This window comes from Grampus griseus (genome assembly GCF_964374135.1).
Source record: "Grampus griseus genome assembly, chromosome: 13".
Classification (NCBI taxonomy): Eukaryota; Metazoa; Chordata; class Mammalia; order Artiodactyla; family Delphinidae; genus Grampus; species Grampus griseus.
This window is the reverse complement of record NC_139007.1, coordinates 61,058,684-61,080,179: the sequence shown is the minus strand read 5'-3', so window position 1 is coordinate 61,080,179 and position 21,496 is coordinate 61,058,684. Positions and strand designations below refer to the sequence as shown.

At 34.7% G+C, this 21,496-nt stretch overlaps 1 protein-coding gene across 1 annotated transcript in view; it reads left to right on the top strand.

Annotated features, from left to right (window-relative positions):
• The window catches only part of AHI1 (Abelson helper integration site 1), a 208,437-nt gene that overhangs the window by 90,790 nt on the left and 96,151 nt on the right, over positions 1-21,496 (top strand). Inside the window, exon 21 of the mRNA XM_082668729.1 lies at positions 750-867. Within this exon, the coding sequence (XP_082524855.1) occupies positions 750-867 (118 nt within the window). The remainder of the gene's footprint in view (positions 1-749; positions 868-21,496) is intronic.

Below are 21,496 nucleotides of genomic sequence, written 5' to 3'. Positions count from 1 at the left end.
TAGACATTTAAAACTTTTTTTGTGACATGTATTTTTCTACAGTAGCTGTAGTTATAATGTTGCACTTGTTATTCTTTTCATTTCTGTGAAACTATTGTACTCAGACAACTATAGTAGGATTTTTGTGTTGTAGAACATTGTATTTACTTACAGAAATTTTGCTTGTTCATTATTTTAGTTGTTCTTTGACATTGTCTTAAGAATGAGATTTTTTGATGCAGTGGAAACTATTTCACTTGGCAAGTTAGGTTGCAGCTGTGTTATCTATGTCACCATGATGTATATAAACATGAATATTACAGGTGTTTTCTGTGCAGTCTCTGAAAAGGAAGTACCTGCTATTTCAAAAATGCTAAAGAAATGTGGGTGTGAAACATTTTAACCCTTTCTTAATTGAAAGCAGTCAAGGAGTCACATTTATTTTTCACGTTTTGTTTGGCATAACTTTTAAGACCACTCTGAGTTACTAATAAAGTCAATTCCATGCTAAGCAAACTTGTTTTCAAAGTAAGGCAGATCGACTTTAATATAGTTACGCTTTCACTACCACTGTATTCCTTCTTTGATAAAAACTATTCTGTAAAATCTTTAAAGTTTTGTAAACTCTTAAAAACTAAGCATATAAATCATTGCCACTCCTTTTGACAAGTGTCCTGGTTTGCATCGTAAGCAACTATTTCTCATCCAGTTTTTGCATCAGTAACCCAGGAAATTACGCTTTCGTTTCTGATTTGCCTTTCCTATTACAGGTTAACAAAAATCTCTCATTTACTTCAGTATCAGCCTCCTCACAACAGTTGAAGTCAAAACAATCAAACGTGCTGGACGCTCATCAGATTCTGCGTCAGTTTGGTTTCACTCAAACTGGTGAGCCCCGTTCTTGCTTTGACTGTTCTTTCAATGTTCAGATTCTGTTTTTTAATGGATATCATTTATTTCACTTCAGAAATCTGGCTCATAGCATTGTAATGGTCAGTTTTCACACCTGATGAATTATATTCCAGCATTTTTTCTTTCTAAATTATTTCAAAAGCAAATTTGAATTTGGTAATTTTAATAGTAGACACTCCCAACCTCTATTCTATTGAGCAGATAATAATTTAAAGGTAGCAAAACGTGTGAGTTTTAAACATGTATAATATGAAATCTGATTCAGTTTCCCTTGGGTAAAGGAACCATAGTTTATGGATAATCACATTTTGTAATTCATTTCAAGGAAAGCCTACATAAAATGCATTTTGGCAGAAACAGAATACATCCTGCCAGTACTATCGTGTTTCTTTAAAATTAGAAAATATGCAAAGAAGCTAGTTATTAAAATGTATATCAATCACAGAGTTGAACTATACAACTGCAAATTTTTAGGCTAATGTTTTAAATTAATTTGAATAAGGTTTTCAGAGGATATCGAAGAAAAAGCATCTAGGTGAGAAATGTGTATTTTTGGTATTGAAAGATGACTATTTCTATTCATTAGCTTTAGGTTTTTTATGGTATTTTTTCTGCTATTGAAGTCTTTTAGAAAGATGAGACAGCTGAGAATAACAAAACAGTTGTCTTTGACAGAGAGTTATAAGAAGAAGAAGAAACTTGAGCTTGAAAAGTTCAACATACTTTATTTAGAAATTTAGGAACAATATTACTTTTCTACTTTGAAGGTATTTGGAGTTGTGCAAGTTATTTTAATATTGCTACATTTTAATATCGCTGAGTTACGTATTACAGTGGGAAAATACTTGGTTCAGGAACTCTTATGTTCAGTCTGGCTGTGCCTTTTATTATCCTTATTACCTGCAAATGTTAGAATCTTCATTTTAAAACTAGAAATGATGTTTGCATTATATATTGTTGAAGTTCAAATCACGAAGCACATATGAAAGCACTCTATAAGCATAAGGTACTATATGAGTGTAACATACTTATCTCGTAAACAGGATGAGTGTGTACATTAGCTTTGAAAATACTTTGAGTTCTAATTTTAAATCACTATAATAATTAACAATTATCCCAAACCTTAGAAATTTAAAATTTCTAGTGTTTCAGATACCGCTAGAAGTTCGAGGAACAGCTTTGTTGTTGTGTACAGTGGGGGGCCCACCGTGGCTGCTCCTGTAGACACATTCTCTGCACCTAACTCGATACTTGGTTTGCCTTCAGACCGCATCATTTTAATGACTAGGAGGGAGGGAACCTGTCTCCACCACTTGATCCCTATCTTTCTGCTGAGGTCTAAAATTCTTCCAGGAACAAATCTTTCCTTCCACATTTCAGGATTAAGGGGATAGAACATAAATGTCTGATTGAGTTAGCAGATTGATTAAAGTTCATTCAAGTAGTGTCTTAAGTTTATCAACCAACAAGGTGCAGATAATAGATATAAAATTCTTTTTCTGTAAACGGAAAGAGCAGAGAGGATAGATAGGAAGGCCTTTGAAATGGAAGAGCGAGATAAAGACTAAAGATAAAGAATAAAAGGAAAGCCCGATATGATAAAGGCAAGCCTTGCAAACTTCACAATTATACGTAAGATTGGCTCCTTTTACCTTCAGCTTTCCGTGGCCATATAGGCCTTGAGTGGGCCTTTTAAATCATGCATGTCCCTTGGTGTGTGCACTGTCGCAAGAGCATTACCATTAAGCCATGTAATACATGGTAAGAATGCTTTGCTTGAGTTTTAGTTATTAATATGCCTGACCTCATTTTAAGGCATATCCTTCCTATAAAATTTATTGAGATATTGCTGTATAGAAGAGTTATAAAAGCAGACTATGTAGTCCTTTGCAAAATGGCCAAATCCATCTTATTCATTAAGAAGCCAATCTTTGTGGAAAAAATCCTGCCCTAGGAAACAGGTGAACTAGTTTCTACACCTGACTTCACTTCTGAATGACTATAGAATCTTTAGTAATTTCTTCAGGCCTCAGTTTTCTCATCCCTGCAGGTTAATGAGGGCTCTGGATTTGGTGAGTTTCTGTCTTAAAAATTCTGAGTCTATTCAATATTCAAACCAGTTTTAAAAGGGGATAAATAGTTAAGTGTTCTTGACTGTATAAATAATCTATTAGAATCTGAAATAAAGGACTATGGAAACAATGTAGATAGGATGTTTAAAAATAAAAATCTTACTGAAAAGCTATCAGCTTTTGGCTTTGTACAGTGTAAAGGAAGACTATTTACACAGAACTAGTCAATATGGGCCCACTGGCCTTCATGCAAGAGGCTTAAGAGGAAGGGTTGATTTGATATATATTATATATAAGTGAGTTTATATGCTGGAAGACAAGACCCAGAAGTGCATTTACGGTCTGCATTTACTTCTATTGACCTTATTCAAGGTGAGTTCTGGGTAATGGAGACTGCTGGAAGAGTAAGAGTTTCTTCCTTGGTTTGTATTCTTCAGAGTTTCTAGAATACTATCTTTATTCATTCTAAAATCATTTTAAGTGGCTACTTTGTTTAAGTCCCTTTCTTAAGGATATGGACTAAATATGGCAGTCTCTGCCCTCAAGGAACTTTGGTTGGGAAGACAAATGAGCACGCAACAAATTATGTCAGAGTGTGATAAATTCTAAAATCACAGTATAAACAAAGTGTCACTGAAATATAGAGGGATAAAGCAGCTGAGCGATTTCTCGTACTTTACATGTTCACGCAGAACTCTTGCCCCCAAACTGTTCCTCCACTTCCACTTCCCCTGCCCCACACCAGGTCTTCCCACCCAGCACTCCGGCACATGTACCCAAGTCATTTAGGTTGAACCAGAAGCCATTCGGGATCCCTCTTCTCCCTCCACTTCCCTGCTTTTACTCCTGTCCCTTAGCTTATTCTCCCCACAGCAGACAATGTGATTCTCTGAAATATAAATTAGATCCTGTTACTTCCCTGCTTAAAACTCTTAAATGGGTTTCTGTGGCGGTCAGAATGAGTTCCATACTCATTGGAAGGTAAAACCATACCTTCCAAGGTCTCGCCTCTGTCTTTGTCATCGGCCTCATCAGCAGATGGGGCTGCAGGAGGGCACGCTGAGCCAAGAGGCAGGCAGCTAAACAAACAACTGGAAGCGAGCTTGACTTGGCCAGGCAGTGGTTTGAATCTTAGGTTAGCTGGAGGAAATGGTGAGATGGAAGTGTTTGGGAAGAACTGAGTTGCAAAGTAGATTGGGGTCAAACTGTGCCCTACTGAGGAATTCACATTTTATTCTCTAGATAAAATAGAGCTATCCAAAGGTATGAGGATGAAAGAGAAATGATAAAATATGTTTCTAAAAAATACAGCTCAGGCTTTCCTGGTGGCGCAGTGGTTGAGAGTCCGCCTGCCGATGCAGGGGACACGGGTTCGTGCCCCGGTCCGGGAAGATCCCACATGGCGCAGAGCGGCTGGGCCCGTGAGCCATGGCCGCTGAGCCTGCGCATCCGGGGCCTGTGCTCCACAATGAGAGAGTCTGCAACAGTGAGAGGCCCGCGTACCACAAAAAATAAATAAATAAATAGAATAAAATAAAATAAAAAATACAGCTCATGTCTTAGTGAGGGATGGGTTAGAGAGGAAAAGAGCTGGATACAACTCTTATGAGATACTTATTTTAGGAACTGTTCATTAGGCTTTTGCTCTAGGTTCTTAATGAACAAAATAATAAATCAGCTAATTTTATTAAAATTAAAACCATAAATCTTTTCTGAGTAATTTGTATAAGAAAGAAAGTTATAAAATTATATTTGTCAATTATACCTTTATAAAGCTGGGAAAAAAGGACATTTTAATTTTAACATTTTAGATTAAATTGTAGGTTATAGTTCATAAATGTCTCACCATATGGTGAACATGTTGTACTGCATCTCAAAACTGTTTCCAAACTTCCTTAGTATAATGAAGAAAATCTATAAAACAACAACAGTAACTTCTATTCGTATCAAAATCTATTTATATACATCTTCATTTGATCCTCAACAAAACCCTCTGAGAAGTAGGGTAAACATTAAAATCATAGAGTGTAAACTCTTGAGAGCTGCTAGGACCTTAAATCTTTGACTGTCAATCCCTTTACCGTGAAACTGAGAAGCAGAAGGGCTGACGTGTCAGAGTTCACATAGCTAGTGGCATTGGTATCTAGAGCAAGATCTCATCGCGCCTAGCTCAGTACTTACCCTCACCATCCCACGCTGCCTCTGCCTTTGGCTGGAGGAGGGCACTAGTTCAGAAGTGAGGTGGACCCTCAGTGAGGCTATGCCTAGAGCCACTCCTTCATTCCTGGCCCATTGTCCTCCCACTCTGCCCAGAGGTCCCTCTGGCCTCGGGCGTGTACTTTTCTTACTAGCATTGGAGGTGTGTGATATATTGCAAAGTAATAACCTGGACAGTACTATTTGGAATAGGTGTAGTTGTTAAAACTGAGGTGTCACGAAGGTATTTTCTAAGAATTAATGAAGTTATCTTTTTATCTGATCTTTAAATATAATTCTGTGTTCACCAGTTATTAGACTACTTAAAGCCTAGTTCCAGTGAAATTGTGGTATTTAGTTGCCAGTGAAATCAAGAGATTCTCTGCAGAGAAATTTTGTTCTGAGATAGTTGGTCTGAATCCCAGATCCCATTCAACTATCTTGAGAGTCCTTATTATATTAATAGTAGTAAATTTTAACATGTGGATTATTCAGTAATAAAATCAATCACAGTTATGAGGGTGGAAGTTAGAGGAAGTGCTTATCATCTTTGTATGACTATATTTGAAGGACAGCATCATTCATTTTTGTGTACTTAGTCTATCTTTTCACAGCATTGCACTAAATTTAATTCATATTAATAGGTAAGTAGAGGCGTGCAAAATAAAATGATTCATTTTTATTAATATGACTATTAATGTAATCTTTATATCCTCTTTTTAAATATTTTTATTTATTTGTTTTTGGCTGCGTTGGGTCTTCGTTGCTGTGCACGGGTTTTCTCTAGTTACGGCGAGCAGGGGCTACTCTTCATTGCGGTGCGCGGGCTTCTCATTGAGGTGGCTTCTGTTGTGGCGGAGCTCGGGCTCTAGGCGCGTGGGCTCAGTAGTTGTGGCACGTGGGCTCGGTAGTTGTGGCGCGCGGGCTCTAGAGTGCAGGCTCAGTAGTTGTGGCACACAGACTTAGTTGCTCCGCGGCATGTGGGATCTTCCTGGACAAAACCGTGTCCCCTGCATTGGCAGGCGGATTCTTAACTACTGCGCCACCAGGGAAGTCCTATATCCTCTTTTTAAATTGTAGACTTGGAGTTTGATGGGGTGGCAGATTGTGACTTGGTTTTTAAAAGTGATCAATAGCTTCCGTCTTCTCCATATTTTGTTTGTACTCTCCATTAGATCATGTAAACATATACTAATGTTTTTTCCATATCCTAAACAGTCAAGATATTTGACTTAAACAAAAATATAAAATAATTCAGATGACTTCAGTATTGGTTGAGAGGTCTGTCAAGTTAACTTTTGTGCTTCTACATGTTGGATAATATTTGAAAAACTGTATCTTTCCGTTTCTTTTGCGTGTCTTTGCCAAGTATACACTTATTCCCTTGACCAGTTCTTAAAATTAGGAGCTATTTTTCCAGTCAAATTTTAGTTTTATTGTTTTCACAATGTTAGTATTTCTTAAGGTTTCAACTTTTTATGGAGAAGTGCAAAACTTTTAAAATAATGTAACTGAAATCTATTATTTATGTATCATAATTTCACCAGAGATTCTGTGATATCCTTATATAAACCCATTGTAGAAGGTAGATTACATGTAAGCTGGAAATATGATGGTTCTTATATTTCAAAGGGAGAAAAAGAAAACATTTAGGCAAAAATTAGGTTAGAATAACTCAAACACAGGTGATGGTAAAAGGGGGTTTCCGTTTTAAGGAAGGCAAAATGAGTTCAAAGACTTCCTCATACTATCAGAATTGGCAGAGTTTTCTGTTAGTATTACTTAATGAACTTTAAACTATTAATTGAAAAAGAATGTTTCATTGAATTCTGATTTCAAACCTCCAGAATTACGAGACTTCAGTTCAGGTGTGGGATGAAAGGAATTAATTCACTACCAAAGATAATCTGCAGAATTAACTGATTATCTGTAGACACATGTCCTTAAATGTGCTTAATGATGCTAACCAACCACTCTTCTGAAATCAGCACTTGTGTGTTTTGGTGAAAAAAGTACTAAACCTGGGGTCAGAAGGCCAGAAGTGTTGGGGCTGAGCTCTAATTCTGCCACTTGCCAGCTGTTATCTTGGGTAGTTTCTCTCTGCCAGTACAGTGTCTCTACTTTCTACTTCAGATGAATTTTCTACTTCATAGAATTGTGAGGATGAGATACTTTGAAATCCATAAATACTGTGAGAATAAACAACATGAAATTTTGGGGAGATTCTTTTTATATTATTATTTTTTTAACTTTGAAATCATGCAGTTTGCATTGTGGCCAAAGGAATGGAGGAAATCTTATTTTAAGACATGATTTAATAAATGTGAGAAGTGATGATGACAGAAAAAAGAACATGTCAGAGAGGCAAACATGGATTCTCCAAAGAGAATTTTGAGAAGCATGCCAAAAAAGACATTAAGATGAAGTAATTAGAAGACAGGTTTTCAAACAAATATCTCAAATATAAATAATCCACCAGAACCCACTTAACTTTTGAAACTTTGGCTTTCCACGTAAGTACTAGCCAACACAAAACCCCTGGAGGTGGGAATGTTTTAATATTTGGATTTTTCTGGACACTGAGAAAAAGACCTTGATCACATGGCTTTTTTTCTTTAACACATCATTATTTTATATTCCCTTCCACAAAGAAGAGAGTTTATTTGTTAGATATTTTTTGTTATCAGTCTCTAAAATTGTTGTTTGATTGGTACATTAAAGATATAAGGTGCTATTTTAGTAACCAATATCAGGATTTTACTAGTTCTCCAGTGATCTGAGTTAATCTACTTGTTGAAGGTTGAAACTTATCCTTACTTGTAATAAAAGTGCCTATATTTCCTGAATAATAAATGTCGCTTGAATTAGTGAAGTGTTTCTAACCATGTCGATAACTTAAAGTGTATTCTACATATTTATTGTTTCCTAATTTAAACATCATTTTTATCAACTCTAGTAAATGTTAATATACTTAATGAATGGTCTTCATGCACAAGGGTATGCACTTGGTCCCCATTGAGATAAGAAATTTCTTATCATGGTCCTCATTGAGATAGGAAATTTCTCCTAACACCCTCTGAGGGGAGAATATAAATGCAAGCATTTCTCCTCATATGAATCTGATGATTTGAATAAACTTAAATTTGTGCACTATTTCCTAGCCATTTATTTTGTAAGAAGCTGTTTTATAGAATATTTATATGGTGTATATGGTTCTAACCTTACAATTTTAAACCTTTTCCCTCTGTTAACAGTAAAAAACTTACTTTTAAGTTTTTCTTCTTTTTCAGTCACATTTCTCTGTGTGTGTGTGTGTGTGTGTGTGTGTTTGTGTGTGTGTGTGTTTTGTTTAAGAACCTACTAAATTTAGTTGTCAAATTATACTGTGACATTTGCCCAGTGTATTAATTTTTAAAGTAAAATAATTAACAGTGAAAAATAACAAGAAAAAAACAGAAAACCATAAACTATGAGAAATTAAAATGTCTTACTGATTTAATGAATATGAAAAATACATAATTTCTTTCTAACATAGCCAGAGTACATGCCAGATCATTGACTTTATATTTTACAGATATTCTGATGTTTACCTTTTCCAAAGCTTTCCAATTGATGTAATAACAACTTCTTAATTTGTCTTTTTTATATTTTAAAGATTTATAGAAGTTATTTGCATATGGCATCTTTTTTAAAAGATCAAATATGAAATTTCTGAGAGTTTAGGCAAAGTTAAACAGAGCTATTGTAGTATATGTGGCTCTGAAATATGAAATCTAATCTCAGAAAAGATTTTCAGCCTCAAACTTGTGTAGCAAGGTATATAAGCTAACCACTTTTTGTCATGTATGTGACAGAAATGTAATCATTGCCATGAGTGAGGTTGAGTTTCCTGAAAGGAGTTTCTGTATTTTACTCTTGATGTTAGCATTACTGTTTTTCAGGTAGAAACTATGGACTCCTTCTCCTTTCCTTTTTCTACCTAGTCAGTCTCAGAGCCCTCTCATTCCTTTATTCTAAGTCTTTCTTAGTTCACCAATCATCCATTTGATCTTTATGGTTTCTTTCTTGTCCTGTTTGTTCCTTTTTCCTAGTATCAAAGTTCTGTGGATGTCATTATATCTTCCTAGATCTCTAAGTTCTCTTCTCTGAATTGATATTTCCTCTATGTTCAGTTTTTTCATCTGTTAATGTATCCTGTGTTTTTCTTTTATGCCAATGATTTTTCCTTTATATCTGATGATCCTTGGTATCTGGTTTTCTTTAAATGAATGACTGGATACAAATATGGTGTCCCTCCCTCTTCTGTTGTGTACATAACTCTATAATCTAACTGTTTTGTCACCTGAGCAGAAAGTCTATTGAGAACTTTGTATATATGGCTAAAACATATTAACTGGCAGGCTTATATTTAGGGCAGTAAACAGGTAAGATACATGAGCCCACCTGTCAGGCTGTCAGAAAGAGAATAAGTAGGACAGCAGTATCGGCTCTAGAAGTCTTCACTCTGTCCAGATGGTTTATTCAATATTATTTTTAGAGACAATGCCATTGACTTTTTTTTTCTTTTTGCTTGTGGTTGATGCTCAGCAGCATCCATTTTATGTGGGATCTGCAGCCTATTTGGCCCAAGTGTTTTATATGTGAACCTTCCATTATTTCTCCTGGATTATGTTTTGTTTTGCTCCCTACCAAATATGCTGATTCTGTGTTCTCAGCTCCTCTGAGTTTCATTGTCAGATTCTGTGTCTACAGCAGCCCACCGTAATGTTTTCAGACAGATGTTTCTAATCACTTTTCATCTTCCGTAAATTTGTTGAAATTTCTAATCTGTTCTTTCAGGCTCACCAGTGACCTATACACATTGCTGATTCCAATGGTCAATTCTTTGTCCTTATCTTGCTTGACCTATCAGCAGCATTTGACACACTCGATGGCTTCTTAATACATTGGTTTCTGGGCCACCACGTTCTTGGTTTTTTCTCTTATCTCATTAGCTACTGCTCTTCATTCTCCTTTGCTGATTCTTCCTCTTTTCTTCCATGTCTTTTTAGACTGTTCCACTGCAATCTGATCCTCTTTTATTCCCTGTACTTCACTTCCTTGATGAACTCATGACTTTAAATAAAGCCCACACACCAGTGATTCTCAAATGTCTATCTTCAGCCCAGACCTCTTTCCTGAATTCTAGACCAGCACAGTCCAATATGGGAACCTTCAGCCTCATGTGGCAGTTGAATACTTGAAGTGTGTCTTGTGTGACTGAGGAACTAAATTTTTAATTTTTCTTCATTTTAATTTAAATTTAAATAGCCACATGTGGTCAGTAGCTATCATATTGGACAGTACAGATCTACAAAACCTACTTTGATGTAAATCTTCATTATCTGACACCAGACAAATCAGGTGTTACAATATAAAGAATGGATTACCCATTTTTTAAATTAAATACAAATAATGCTTTTAATATTAAAACTTTCCTGAAAGTATTATCCTGAAGATTTCATGATATTTCATCATCACGATTGTGCGTTGATTAACTTTAATAGAGACTCCAGAAGTTTCTTATTTTTCATATTTAAATTAGTACCACATATTCTGGTAGCACGTAGCCAAGAGGTCAGAGACACCTGAATTTAGATTCAGATTCTGTTTCTTATGCTGTGACCTGGAGCAAGTGATTTCATCTTAGTGACTTGTCATTTGAAAATAGAGGATAGGAAACTGTTTACTGCAAGTGAAAGTTTTTAAATACCAGCCTATGTTTGACTTACAATGCAGTAAGAGTTATAGATAGTATCTTTATGACTATATCCAGAACTATTTTAATCATTGAACCTTTTGATTTTAAATTTACTTAACTTCCCACTAAATTTTAGAAAGAGAAATCACTATGCTCTTAGAATTAAATTTAGTGTATGTCTTACGTTAAAAATCCATATTCTTTCAGTATGTATTTTTTCAAAATACAACTTCTAGGCATACTGATTAAAACACTTCCAAGACAAAAGTAGTTTTCCTTATATAATCCTGAAGTAGGAGACTTTGAAGGTTTCAGCCTCCTTATCAGAACATAATTTATATCATGGTGAAGATAGTGAATGTTTTATAATTTACTGCTGTGCCTCCAGGGAAAATTGCTAGTATCAGTAACCAATCCACTCAAAGTGAGGATTAGAGGAAGAATTACAACAACTTTATATTGACTGCAACAGGCAAGGTGAGAAGACAGGTTATAAAATGGCAAAATTATTTTTGACCAGGCATAACTTTATTGTTTGTTTTTTATAGTTTGAGAAAGACTATGTTTAACATTGTTTAATATCAACCATAAGACACATTTTACTATTTTATAATTTTAAACTGAAATGACAGTTTTTCCATTGTTAAGGCAGTTAGGCATACAAAAAGATGTGGAATGTATTCCCAAATATGTACTTCTTTGGTTTTCTGTAACTTTTTCTGATAATAAACTTAATGCCTGGTCTTAAAGAAAAAGTATTCCATAATTTTGAAGCCTTTTTTCAATTGCTAGAGCTTATGAATATTTTTAGTTTTTCAGTATTATAGTGAATACATTGTATATCAAAATGTTGACCACATCTATGATAATGAAAAGTATTTTAATTCATGTTTAAAGTAGAATAAATTTTATTCCATATGAATCACATATACTCATTCCTTCCCTTTATATATCTACACATTAGCATTTTCACAGATTTCACATCACAATCCATTTCAGTCTTTATGTTCTGTTATTCTTTGAAAAGTTATGAGTTTAAAAAATCAGTAATTATTTTTTATTTACTAATCTTGCTTAGGGTAGGCACTGCTTAGAACCAAGGAAGCAGCTCCTTATGTTTCCACTCCCCTGGTCATGGGGAAAAAAATGAAATAATATTTATATCATAAAAATAATTTTTATTTCCTTTGTAAATTTCTATGTCCCAAATTAACTTTTTTGTGAATTAAGTCTATGATAAGAAATACTTTAGTTTTTAAACATTTTGGTTTGTGTCTACTGAAGGCCCTGGAAATTCAGAGTACGAGGGCTATCTAAATTAAGTTTTCAATTACTCTTACTCAGTTAGATTATACTTTTCTAAGACTGTACTCAGAATAGCCCTAAGGTTTTGTGTAGAGTAGCTAACTGCATACTTTTTGCATTTTGTGGTTTAGTCAGTTTGGTCTAGATAGTGAAGAGACTATGATATCATAGAATTTACTGGTAATGTTTTCTGGAAATGAATATCCATCACTTATTGAAATGCCAACTAACAGTGGAAATTAGGTTGAGGAACCAGACCTTCTGGTAATGATAGAGATGTCTAGATAATGCTGATTTGTATTTTCCAGAATTTTAAACATGTATTTTCAGGAAACTTTTTCCTTAGTGAAAAGTGAATGAAAATGTAAAGAATAACTCTGTGTTTTTCTGCAAGTCTTGAGAGCAAAGTTGATGACAAATATGGAAACTAAGAAATGACTAAGTGGAATGACTGGTCATTTTTAAAAAATAATTTAAGTAGTTTTTTCAGTGTAAATGTTTGATAAGTAAAAAGTAGAACATTATTTTAATGTTCTAATTTCAGTCAGTTTACTTTTTTCCTCAACTTTCTCCTCTGTAAAAACATTCAACTATAATTTCATAAGGAGTAAAATTGAGAATGATTTTTGACTAGTGTCCATCTTTTTCTTTTTTATCAAACCAGAAATACTGTATTTTAATAGACGCACCCTACAAAAAAGCTGTTAGTTTAAAAAATAAAAACCTTTTTATACTTGATCAAAAATTAATTCATACAGGTTATCAACCAATGTTTATGGCGAGCTTACTATGCACTAGGGACTGTGCTAAGCCCTGGCGAAATGGAAGCTGAAAGACTGCTCTCAAAGTCCTCCCAGTCTAGCAGGAAAAGAAATAGGTATAATATGTTGGGGATGAGTTCAGCAGGAGATAAGCATAAAACACTAAGAGAGCGCAGAGAAAGGAATCCGTTCGATTAAATGTATTAATTCTGTATTGTCTTTACAATACAGAACAATATTGTCCATTTAAGACTCCTCTAAATGGCAGTTTAGAATGAGGAATCTGGATTTTGTTGCTGGCCTTTTAGGACACTAACATGTCTCAAGTCATGTGAGAGCCTTAATTACTATGTTACATCTTTCAAACGTGCCTCCCAGTGGTATTCTGGGAATAAGTGAGTTAATACATAAAAAGCACTCCAGTTTCTTTTATATTAATGTGTGTGAGTGACACTGTGTGTGTGTGTGTGTGTGTGGTGTGTATTGTGTATACCTGCCCTTCTTTTGAAAGGAATCCAGTCTTTCACATCTCACAGCTATTACATTTTTCTGAGCAAAGTAGGCAGTGAGCAGGTTTTTTATTTTGGCCACTTCAGAATCAACAAAGTTTGAGGTTTTTTGGGGAGAGGGTAGTCTCATTTTCCTCTCTTTCTTCTTTTTTCTTTTATTTTTGTAGTAATATTATGAGGCTTGATACTTAATGTCTCCTCAGTCTTTTCAATCTGTATATTTTCAAGTTTGAAAGCAAAACACTTTAAAAACTAATGTTAAAGGCAGTGTAAAGGCATAGTATAGCAGTTAGGCAAATTAATGTACTTAATATTCAGTGAACTTTAACAGGGAAAAAGTTGATATAGCATAATCATATTTTTAAAATGACTTCTCATTGCTTTGAGTTGTGGAAAACGTCTTCTAAATTATCATGCTTATGTTCAGAATTTAAATTTATTGTCTCTGTCTAGAATTTAAATTGGATCTTTTATGGATGGACCCGGGAAAATGAATTCTCACTTTCTTATATTCTCAATACTGTACCACTACAGATGAAAATAGTTTTCCCTTATTCAATCCTTTCTCATGTTAACTTTCTTCTATTTTTGTTTTTAGTTCTAAAGGATGTTTAATTCCTGCATATACAGATTCTGGGAATGCAAGATTCATTCATACATTCAGTAAGTACCCAGTGAGTACTTACTTTGTCCCAGGCACTGTTAAAAGTGTTATGTGAATGTATCAGTGAACAGAACAGATAATAATCCATGTCCTTGTTTAAGCTTACTTCCAGTGGAGAGAGACAGACAATAAGCAAATAAATACAGAATAAATAACAAAACAAGGAAAGGGGATAGGGTGAACTGGGGAATGGGGTTAGGTTGCTGTTTTTAATGGGTGGTAAAGGAAAGCTTTACAAAGAAGGTGACACTTGAGCAAAATTTTGAAGAAGAAAGAAAGCCATGTTAGGAAGAATAGCATACCCAACCAAGATCCCAAGTCAGAAATTTGCTTAGTGTGCATTTTGCGCAGCAAAAAGGCTAATATGTCTGGTGTGGAGGAATGAGGGGGAGAATAGAAGTCAGAGGGGTAGCGAGAGGCCAGATCATACAGAACCTTATATAAATGAGTGCAAAGCACCGCCCTATCCCCAACACTGGCGTTATTCACTAGAGATGTATTTTTAAAAGGGGGAGGTGGATGGGATTGTACAGTTTAATACTTGCTATAAATAAAAATATGAACAAAGTGTACAGGAGAGCAGATACGACGTAATGACGAATAATTCCATGTAGAGAAAGCAATATTTAAAGTAATTGTTGCAAGATGAGAAGACTGTCAATTATAAAAAGTATTAAGGCATCCCAGCTAGGAAGGCCAGTTAAAATATAATTTTAATAATTGAGATGGGAGAACTGGACTGAAGTAAGAAACTAGAGATGTTAAGTTATTAAGGTATTAGAAATTTGGAATGTGAATGGTAAGAGATAGAGAAGTAGAATTTGAGGATAACTAAGGATTCTAATTTCGGTGAAGGAGTGGATGGCAATCCATTAACAAAAATAGGGGCATATAGGAATATTGGGAAAATGATAATGAATTGTATACAGTGTTTTGGATATATTGAGTTTGAGATGCCTGGCAGACATCTAGAGCAAGACATCAAATAACTTACACATCTATTTGAACCTTATTTATTAAATGCCCTACTATGAGTCAAGCCCTGTGCTAGGAACTAGACTACATACTTTGAAATACGGGCTTGGAGCATAAGTATAGATTAAGGAGTCAGTGGCATATGTGTAGTCTTTGAATCCACAGGAGTAAGGGAGATAAGCTTGAAGAGGCTACTGAAGAGACAGAACCATTAGGATGACTATGAGGTTGATATCTTGGATATTTGCTACCTAAAAAAGGCAGTAAAGGAAACAATTGAAATTACAGGCAAATACAGAAAGCTTCTGTTGGTGCTAAATGTCTTTTTTTGTTGTTAATTCGTCACTGCAGTAACAAATCTGAATAAAAAGGAAATACCTGAATTATATGAGTATACCCTTCATCTTTTTTGTAGCTGTACTTGTGATTTGCAGAGTTCTGTGACATTGTTCAAATAATATCAGTGTTAAAGACTTAGGCTAAATTATATTTTAAGGATTGAACACACAGAATTGAAATAATTTTGTCCTTGTCTATATAATAAATATGTGTCACAATTTTGTTAGAAACATACCTGTCTTCAGATTGAATATCTAGAGCATGTCACAAAAGATGTGATTTGAACAGACTTCAGTCTCTTGTTAGAGTGAGAGGAAATTGATCAAACACTAAAAATTGTATGCAGTTCTTGGTAGTTTTTAAATAGAAATAAGTACTCTAGGATTTTGACCAGTTATTGGTTAGCACAATTAAATTATTTGGATATCAGTTTATGAGCCAGTTAAAGAAATGCTAACTTTATATATTCATTGGATCAGTGAATTTAATTTTTTGACTAATATTTGGAAATAAATAGCACAGATCATTAGAGACTAGCATAGCCAGGAAATCTTCCCAGAAGGTATGAGATGTAACTGAAGCATAGAAAGACTGAATTGTATTCACTGTTGGTGGTGGGGCTGAAATCAGGAGTCACATTGTCTCATTGATGTATTGTCCACCATGTAGCTACTCACTTCTCCCTGCTTGCTTTATACTTTTTCATAAGCACTAATTTACTAGTCTCAAAATTTAGGGACCCCTTACCCCACTTCCTAGTGTCTTACATACTCATTCATGTTTACATACTCCCGGTCACTACCTGATTCCATGACTAACACAGAAAAGCCTACTAATTTGTGGTTTGAATATTCACTGCTATACCTCTGTGGTCTGTATAGACCCCCAGACATTGTAGACTTAAGGCCCTTAGCCTTTGATGTTTCTGAGTTTGGAGAAGTTTTTTCATATAATATATGAAAAGTACAGTTTTCAAAGAATATTCTCTTTCTGAAATCTTTGAAATATGTAGAGGACTTTCCATAGCATCCAGAAACATCCAATATGAAATAAATATTAACATTTTACCAGGTTAAATAAGGATACACCACTTTAAGATTCACATTTATTAAAAATTCACTTTTAGATGAATATTTAGAAAAATATGTAGAATATGGGATGACTGTACCTGTGGAGACTCTGTAACCTATTCTGCTGCAAGATGTTTTTATAATTCTCATTTTCTCTACTCATGTATTCAGTCATTCAACAAGCATTTATTGAAGATGAACTATTTGAGACAAGAAACTAAAGTTTTAATAACTATAGTGAGGAAAATGCTGTGATAGAGGATTGCACAGGAATACTAAGGGAAGGAGAGATGGGGAAGCGTATCTAAATCAGAAGTGGGATGAGGGGAAGAAAATCACATAGTGCTTCCTAAAGAACAGAATGTTTGACCTGAACTATAAGTGATGTCCAAATAGCTTTGCGTGCCATTTTGAGTTAAGCAGTTTGAGTTAAATACTTGAGGAGGATGATGTGTATCCTGAAGCTTAAGCTGTAGAAGGACAAGGTAACAATTTTCCCTTCAGAAGAGTCTCTCTGGCAGTGGGGATGTCATTGGAAGATTCATGGAGCAAATCAGAGAGTTGTATTAGGAAGCTATTTCAATAGTCCAAATGATGAGAGAGCATCCAAACTTAGTAGTGAGACAGAGAGGAGGGGGCAGGTTTTATATAAATATGTATATATGTATGTGTGTATACATATATCTATACACACATATATATGTATGTGTGCATATTTTATAATTTTTTTTATTAAATGTATGATAAAGTCATTATTTTCACCTCAGATTGTATGAGAGAAGCCCTTGAGTTCTAACAAGAACTCATTGTTAGAATAGCTAACCTTTGTCATATAAATATTTAATTATAATGCTTACTATCTCTTTTTTCCTTTAAACTTTAGTTCTACATGTATTTAAAGGCTGTTGAAAGCATATGAAAAATATAGAATTTTTTAAAATTGAAGTATAGTTGATTTACAGTATTGTGTTTCAGGTGTACAACATAGTCATTCAATATTTTTATAGATTACACTCCTTTTAAAGTTATTATAAAATATTGGCTATATTCCCTGTGCTGTACACCATATGTTTGTAGTTTATTTATTTTACACATAGTTTGTACCTCTTAATCCTCTACCTGTATCTTGCCCCTACCCTCTTCCCTCTCTCCACTGGTAGCCACTTGTTTGTTCTTTATATCTGTGAGTCTATTTCTTTTTTGTTATATTCACCAGTTCGTTTTACTTTTTAGATTCCACATATAAGTGATATCATACAGTATTTGACTTTCTCTGTCTGACTTATTTACTAAGCATAATATCCTCCAGGTCCATCCATGTTGTTGCAAATGGCAAAATTTGATTCTTTTTTATGGCTAAGTAATATTCCATTACACATACACACACACACACACACACACACACACACACACACACACACACACACACACACACAGTACACCTTCTTTATCCATTCATCTGTTGATGGACATTGGGTTGCTTCCATACCTTAGCTATTGTAAATAATATTGCAATGAACACGGAGGTGCATGTATCTTTTTGAATTACTGTTTTTGTTTTCTTCAGATATATACCCAGGAGTGGACTTCCTGGATCATATGGTAGTTCTAATTTTAATTTTCTGAGAAACCTCCTTACTGTTTTCCATAGTGGCTGCACCAATTTACATTCCTACCAACTATGTCCTAGATTTCCCTTTTTTCCTCATCCTTGCCAACGTTTGTTGTTTGTCGTCTTTTTGGTGATAGCCATTCTGACTGGCGTGAGGTGATATCTCATTGCAGTTTTTTTTTTTTTTTTTTTTTTTTTTTTTTTTTTTTTTTTTGCGGTACGCGGGCCTCTCACTGTTGTGGCCTCTCCCGTTGCGGAGCACAGGCTCCGGACACGCAGGCTCAGCGGCCATGGCTCACGGGCCCAGCCGCTCCGCAGCATGTGGGATCTTCCCGGACCGGGGCACGAACCCGCGTCCCCTGCATCGGCAGGCGGACTCTCAACCACTGCGCCACCAGGGAAGCCCCTCATTGCAGTTTTGATTTGCATTTCTCTGATGATTAGTGAGGTTGAGCATCTTTTCATGTGCCTGTTGGCCATCTGTATGTCTCCTTTGGAAAAAATGTCTATCCAGGTTTCCTGCTCACTTTTTTAATCGGGTTATTTGTTTTTTTGATATTGAGTTTTATATGCTGTTTACATATTTGGTATATTAACTTTTTATTGGTCATATCATTTGCAAATATTTTCTCCCATTCAGTTGGTAATCTTCTCATTTTGTCAGTGGTTTCCTTGGCTGTGCAAAACCTTTAAGTTTAGGTTCCATTTGTTTATTTTTGCTTTTGCTTCATTTGCCTTAGGAGACAGATCCAAAAAACAATTTGCTCAATTGATGTCAAAGAGTGTTCTACCTACGTTTTCTTCTAGGAGTTTTATGGCTTCCCTTCTTTAATTTAGGTTTTTAATCCATTTTGATTTTTTTGTCCTATATGGTGTGAAGAAATGTTCTAATTTCATTTTATTACATGTAGCTATCCAGTTACCGCAGTACCACTTATTGAAGAGTCTTTCTTTTCTCCATTGTTTATTCTTGCCTCCTTTGTTGTAGATTAATTGATCATAAGTGTGTGGGGTTTTTTTCTGGGCTCTCTATTCTATTCCATTGATCTATGTGTCTGTTTTTGTGCCAGTAGCATACTGTTTTGATTATTGTAGCTTTGTAGTATAATCTGAAGTCAGGGAGTATGATACCTCTAGCTTTGTAAAGATTGCTTTGACTGTTCAGGGTCTTTTGTGGTTCCATATAAATTTTAGGATTATCTGTTTTAGTTCTGTGAAAAATGTCATGGCTATTTTGATAGGGATTGCTTTAAATCTGTAGATTGCTTTGGGTAGTATAGACATTTTAGCAATATTAGTTCTTCCAATCCATCCATAGTATCTTTCCATTTCTTCGTATCATCTTCAGTTTCCTTCATCGGTGTTTTATAGTTTTTAGAGTCTTTTACTTCCTTGGTTAAGTTTATTCCTAGGTATTTTATTCTATATGAGGCAATTTTAAATGAGATTATTTTCTTGCTTTCTCTTCCTGATAGTTCGTTATTAGTGTATAGAAAATCAACAGATTTCTGTATGTTAATCTTGTATCCTGTAACTTTGCTGAATTCATTTATTAGTTCTAATAGTTTTTGTTTTGGGTGGAGACTTTAGGGTTTTCTGTATATAGTATCATGTCATCTGCAAATGGTGACAGTTTTACTTCTTCCCTTCCAATTTGGATGCCTTTTCTTTCTTTTCTTTTCTTTCTTTCTTTTTCTTTTGTCTGATTGTTGTGGGTAAGACTTCCAATACAATAATAAATAGAAGTAGTGAGAGTGGGCGTCCTTGTCTTGTTTCTGATTTTAGAGGGAAAGCTTTTAGCTCTTCACCATTGAGTATGATATTAGCTGTAGGTTTGTCATAAATGGGCTTTATTATGTTGCTATATGTTCCCTCTGTACTAATTTTGATGAGAATTTTTATCATGAATGGTTGTTGAATTTTGTCAAATGCTTTTTCTGTATCTATTGAGGTGCTCATGTGATTTTTACCTTTGTTAATGTGGTATATTGCATTGATTGATTTGTGGATATTGAACCATACTTGCATGCCTGAAATAAATCCCATTTGATCATGGTGTATGATCTTTTTTATTTATTGTTGAATTTGGTTTGGTAATATGTTGTTGAGGATTTTTGCATCTATATTCATGAGAGATATTGCCCTGTATTTTCTTTTTTAGTATCTTTGTCTTATTTTGGTATCAGAGTAATGATGACCTTACAGAATTAATTTGGGAGTGTTCCTCTCTCTTCAGTTTTTTGAAATAGTTTGAGAAGGATAATGCATATATTCTTTGTATGTTTGGTAGAATTCCCCTGTGAAGTCATCTGGTCCTGGACTTGTTTGCTGATTCAATTCACTACTGATTCAATTTCACTACTAGTTTGTTTAGATTATCTCTTTCTCCCTGATTCAGTTTTGGAAGATTGTATGTTTCTAGGAATTTATCCATTTCTTCTACGTTGTCCAATTCATTGGCATATAACTGTTAGTAGTATTCTCTTATGATTTTTTTGTGTTTCCGTGATATTGGTTGTAATTTCTCCTCTTTCATTTCTTATTTTGTTTATTTAGGTCCTCTCTTTTTATTCTTGATGGGCCTGACTAAAGGCTTACCAATTTTATCTTTGCAAAAAGCCAGCTCTCGTTTTCACTGATCTTTTCCATTGTTTTTTGGTCTCTATTTCATTTATTTGCTCTCTGATCTTTATTATTTCCTTCCTTGTGCTGAATTTGGACTTTGATTTTGTTCTTTTCCTAATTCCTTTAGATAGTAGGTTCTGTTGTTTATTTGAAATTTTTCTTGGTTCTTGAGGTAGGCCTGTATTATGGTAAACTTCTCTCTCAGAACTGCTTTTGCTACATCCCATGGATTTTGGAAAGTTGTGTTTTTATTTTCATTTATAGCAAAATATTTTCTGATTTCCTCTTTGATTGCTTTGTTAACCCATTGGTTTTTTAGTAATAAGTTGTTTAGTCTCCATGTTTTTATGTTTTTTCCATTTTTCTTTCTAATTTCTAGTTCCATGCCGTTGTGGTCGGAAAAAAATACTTGATATAATTTCTGTCCTCTTAAATTTATTGAGACTTGTTTTATGGTCTAGCATGTGATCTCTTCTGGAGAATGTTCCATTTGCACCTGAAAAGAATGTGTATTCATCTTTTTCGGTGGAATACCCTGCAAGGTATCTACTAAGTCCAACTGGTCTAAGTGTAGTTTAAGACCACTGTTCCCTTATTGATTTTCTGTGTGCATGACCTGTCCATTGATGTCATTAGGGTGTTGAAGCCCCTACTGTTATTGTATTATTGTCAGTTTCTCCCTTTAAGTCTGTTAGTATTTGCTTTATATATTTAGATACTCCTATATAGGTGTATAT